The 4,873-nt window shown below is 36.2% G+C and overlaps 1 protein-coding gene across 2 annotated transcripts in view; it reads right to left on the bottom strand.

The window, feature by feature from the left end:
* Positions 1-3,056: 3,056 nt before the first annotated feature.
* Positions 3,057-4,873, bottom strand: part of PTHLH (parathyroid hormone-like hormone) — an 11,639-nt gene continuing 9,822 nt past the window's right edge. For both annotated transcript variants that reach the window (XM_012732816.1, XM_004693186.1), the window contains exon 4: positions 3,057-3,542. In XM_012732816.1, coding sequence (XP_012588270.1) covers positions 3,533-3,542 — 10 coding nt within the window. In that variant the 3' untranslated portion in view covers positions 3,057-3,532. The remainder of the gene's footprint in view (positions 3,543-4,873) is intronic.

The following is a 4,873-nucleotide window of genomic DNA, read 5'->3' as shown; positions in this document are numbered from 1 at the left end:
TTGGAGTTAAGAGATTGGCCTCTAGTGGGAATCGAAATACTCAAAGCTCTTTATCTACTACTTCTGGCAGACTTTTTGCTGAACTTTACTTTTTGGTTAATTCAATGAGAAACCGATGCAACTTTTAAACTGTTCAAGGACTGTATCAAACACCTGTTATGTGAGAATGTTATCTAATCTTGAATGGTGTGTATGGAATAGGACAAGGTTACTGCCCTTAAGTAGTTCACCAAACAAGGAAGTAACATCAGCAACTTAGAGGCATCATACTTCCCTTAAATTGTAAACTCAGGCACACACAGTAATGAATTCACTGAGGAAATATGTTTAGTCTTAGTAGCTGCTACAAGTAGCCTCTGCTCTGAAATAGTCAATAGAGTCCTAAAGAATAATTCGCTTGCCATATGGCAGTGTCTTCCTGATATGTAATGGAATCTCTGATCCAAGTCTTGTTCATAATATCTTCTGGGTTATTCAGTAAAGAACATGGCAAATATTTATGTTTGGGGTGTCTTCTACCCTTGAATTGAGAAGGAAGAATGGCTTTTTCAAGAATACTTCCCACTCAGACCTCTCAATAAAAGTGCACACACCTTACTGAAGATGGATCCTGTCTGCTTCAGCAGGGTGATTCTGTTTGTAGCTTATGGGAAGAATTGCTGTGAAATTGTAAGATACTCTGGAATTAATGCCTGAGATGGAGGCACTATTCCAGAATAGTCTTATAAAAGGTGTGAACTTGTGCTCTTTGATGTAATGACAATAATATAAAACTGAAGTAAGATTTGCTGCTTCTTACTGGGTTTAGTACACGGCAATTAGGAAGACTTTATTGAGTTTTTAGAAGATTGTCTCTCTTTGTCCTTGAATGGCAAATACAAAAGTTTAAATATCAATAGCTGCTTTGTTCAATAAATCATAGTGAGAGCAGATGATGGAAAATCAAACTGGAGTCTTCAACAGGTGTCTGATTGTGCTTTCTTCTGAGAAAAACTTCAGTTTCTCCATAATTCTCATATGGATGCTGCCTGTTTCCCAACTCATTTTGGTGACAAGAAAGGGAAATACCAACACTGACTTTATTTTCAGGACCAAAGTGTCACCAGTGACCTCTGTTCATGACTTAGCCCTGAATACCAGGATGGGGTCTTCACACTTATAACTTATGTTAGAGCTGGACTTCACCATATCCATAAACAAATATTAAGTTTTCAGTTAAGTATCAAATTTCTGTCTGCAGACTAGGTTTTATTTTTCTTAATTCCAAAACACATAGTCTAAGTGGCCTTTATTTAAATTGTTACTGCTTTCTAAACATCCTTTAAGTCATGTGTGAGTCACATTCACTTAAACTGTCATTTGCTAAATAAGCTCACTTATATTTAAATTCTTATCTAAAATGCTATGCTTCAGATGTTTTTTCATAGACAATGGCAATGTCATACAAAGAGAATTTCTTCCAAAGATTCCTTTGCTTCCCTGATCTTCCAGCCCCATTCTTCCTCCTGAATTTTTGCTCTTTACCATTGCTAGAAAACCTAGGGTATATTACTTAAGGGAGTAATTGTATTAGCAATGCTTTGGTGTGAATTGATGGCTGTGAACCCCCAAGTTCTCCCTTCCCCCTTTCCTCTCAGCAATATGTAACTTGTGAAGAGAATCTTAAAGGTGCTGGGTGCTTCCTTGTTCTTATGTTCAAGTTTTTGCCAAATTGGTGCTTAAAACACATTACACATGAACAACTTGTAGGGGTTTGGTGCAGTCTTAAGGTGGAGAACTTCATGAGGGGTTTTAAATAATGAGCTTTTCTCATTTTCAGGGTACTTCAGAATACTGGTCGATGCAAGTTTAGTCAGTGGCCTTAAACTTCTGAATGTTGCTAAGGTGTAAGTCATGGTCAGCAAACTCATAATTGAGGATAAGCATTAATTCTCATATTTGCTTACTAATAGAGGCTCAATTTTTTTTTACCAAAATATAAAATGGGACTCAAGTAAAATATAAATAGACTCAAAATTGGAATATTCCTCCCAGAAACATTACCCTGTTCACACCTGCTCAGATCAATCTCCTGTGATTTTTTTTTCGAGTGCTTATCAAGTTTTGCCACCTTTCATAGTTTCTTGAATAGAGCAATGAGGTGTTTCCTGCATGTGTGTGTATCATCTTCCCACTGATCTTCCCACTGGGAGAGGCTTGAGTGAAGTGATAACATTTCTTGTGCCTCCTCCCAGACTCCTAACAGATGCTGCAACAACTCTCACCTCCCAAATATGAGCTGGTTTGATACATATATCATTTGTGGTGTTGTGATGTTTTTTACTCAGTTGAGCTGCATTATAGTTAAACAAACGAAAAAAATGCTGTAACAGAAAGATGTTTGTGTTTTCATTTGAACACAGAGGACAGAACAAGGAAGGTAGTGGCTCTTAGAACAGAAAAGGGATGGTGTGTGCTTGATACCCAAGCTGTTTGCAATCTGCAGCCAGCACAGTGATGTGACAGGAAAGCAAGCTTCCTTTGTGAAGAGTTTGGGGCTCCCAGGTCCTAGCCTGTCTCCTTTGGCTGGTGGAACCTTTCACAGGTAGAATCTTTGAGTGCCTCTTTGATGTTGGCTATGGTTACCAGTAAGAGCAAATTTTTTCCAGTTCAGCTTTACGTTGTTTACAATTACCCTTGGCCTTAAAGTTCTTGGCCCACTTCTTTCCCTTCTTTTCCAGCTCTGGCTGACTCTCTGTACTAAATTTCTTTAATCTTTTCTCTTGCATTCTCTCTGCTTTTTTCCACCTCTCTCCTGTCTTCACTTCAAATTGGACATATTTAATAAAAAATGTTGTCTAGGTAGTTCAGTCAATCTGGTTGACTTGAACTTAAATATTGGGCAAAGTACATTTTAAGTGGTTTTTAACTAAAAGTTAATGTTAAAATGTTGGAATATGTACCAATGTAAACATATTAAATTTAAGACCATGTGCAAATGCATCTTAAAAAAATTACATTGTATTCTTTCTACTAAAATCTGAAAGGATATAGATATATAAAATCCATCTTCTGAGTCATGAGGTAATTTAGATTACATTTTATTAGACATTCTTTACAAATTTAAAATACTGCTATTTTTACATGCACAGAGGAAAATCAGTTTGGATAATTATATTTAGGCATTCATTAAAATCAACCACAAAATAAAGACACTTTATTGTGTCATTTCTCAACATACTTGATATGTATATCTAAAGTGCATTATGTTACAAAAAATATAGAAATTCAGCAGCACCAAGATACATTTACAAAATAAATACATCGGTTGACAAAATAAATTATAGTAAATGTGATAATAATAATTGAATTAGCCTTGGCAAAAAAAAATATTCACAATGATCAACGTGCAGTTTCATAGAGTGATAGGGGAGACAGTTTTATTCCAATGCATTTACAGTATTTACAGACAATAAATATTTCTAATACTTTCCATATGTCCACTCTATTACAGAATTCTGCAATATGTCTTCTGAAGGTCTCACTGAAAATTTCAATGCCTCCTGCAAAGAGAAGGAAGTGAAAGAAGAGGAGAAAATAGGTTAATTCTCTTTGCACATGAATAGGCATAAAATAAGGAACATAAGCTAATGAACACAGAATCACAGTGGAAAGAGATTCAGGTATTCTTGTTAATACCTCTTATAGGAGGCGTCTGTGGGACCTGTCTGCCTCTCCATAATTTCAACTACAGGCACAGCCTTTCATTCCATTGAATGATCGATGTGGTGCAGAAAGAGAAAGGGCCTGCTTTTCTAATTATACTCTGCGGGAGAAAAGGAGACCCTGTGAGAAGTTTCTAAAACTGCTAGTTGGCAAACTGAGAAAGAAAAGGGGCAACTTTGAAGATTCGGAACTAAAGTTAGGTGGCACAATCCATCTTCAAATACACCTTGCTTGGAAGTTTGCTCTCCAGTGAGGTTTTGAAATAGATAAGTCCAGAGACTGCTTAATCTAATCATTTGGCCAGTTTCTTTCTGAGGTACTGGGCTGTTATGGACATAAAGTTGTGTGATTTGGGGTGAATGTTGGATGGATGTGTAGGTAAACATCCTGCTTACATACTAACTGAATAATACCTACTGAATATTTAATGATGTTGGTCATTTCTTGAACCATCCCTAAACACAAATGGGTGAAGCTAATGTTGGATTTTAGTTTTTGAAGCCAAAACTAAGATAGGTTCATATTTCATTTCCCTGGTTTTTCGAACAGTGGTAGGTATTGTGAGAGGCTCTTTTAAATTAGTAAGAGTCGATTTACTTAAAAGAATGAAATAACAGTGTTTCACATCACTGTATTTGTTATTAAAAAATAAGTTACCACTTAGGAATGACATCCTTTTTAACCCTGACACACTGGAATCACAGTATTTTCAGAAATGCTAGCAGCATTTTCTCTCTTCTGTCTTTTCTTTGTGTCTATGTGTTCTATTTCAAACAAATATTTGCAGGCTTCTAAGGAAGCAACTCTAGGCTGGAATTCAGGTGGCTGTATCACTGCATTAGCAGTCAGAGTGGTAGGCAGAGTTTCACATAGGTGAAGAACTATGAAAGCGCAAACTCTGGACCTTAGGAATTTTATGTGCAGCTCAAAGCAAGCAAAGCAAGTACAGCACTTAGAGGGTTTTAATGTCTTAAGGAATTGTCTCTTTCCCCAATAATTTTGGTTAAAAGATAAAGTAGCTACCAGTTGTAGCAGAGAAAAAAGAATTTTAAGATTAAGCTGTAACTGGTGGGTGGACATGAATAGCTGTCATGAACAAAACCAAAAAGATGTTTGTAAAATTCAGGGACTTGTGACTTATACTGATTTTAAGACTTTTTTTTTTTTT

This window comes from Condylura cristata, unplaced genomic scaffold (assembly GCF_000260355.1).
Source record: "Condylura cristata isolate star-nosed mole 26May11 unplaced genomic scaffold, ConCri1.0 scaffold00036, whole genome shotgun sequence".
NCBI lineage: Eukaryota > Metazoa > Chordata > Mammalia > Eulipotyphla > Talpidae > Condylura > Condylura cristata.
The sequence above is the reverse complement of the archived record's forward strand: the minus strand, read 5'-3'. Positions and strand labels throughout refer to the sequence as shown.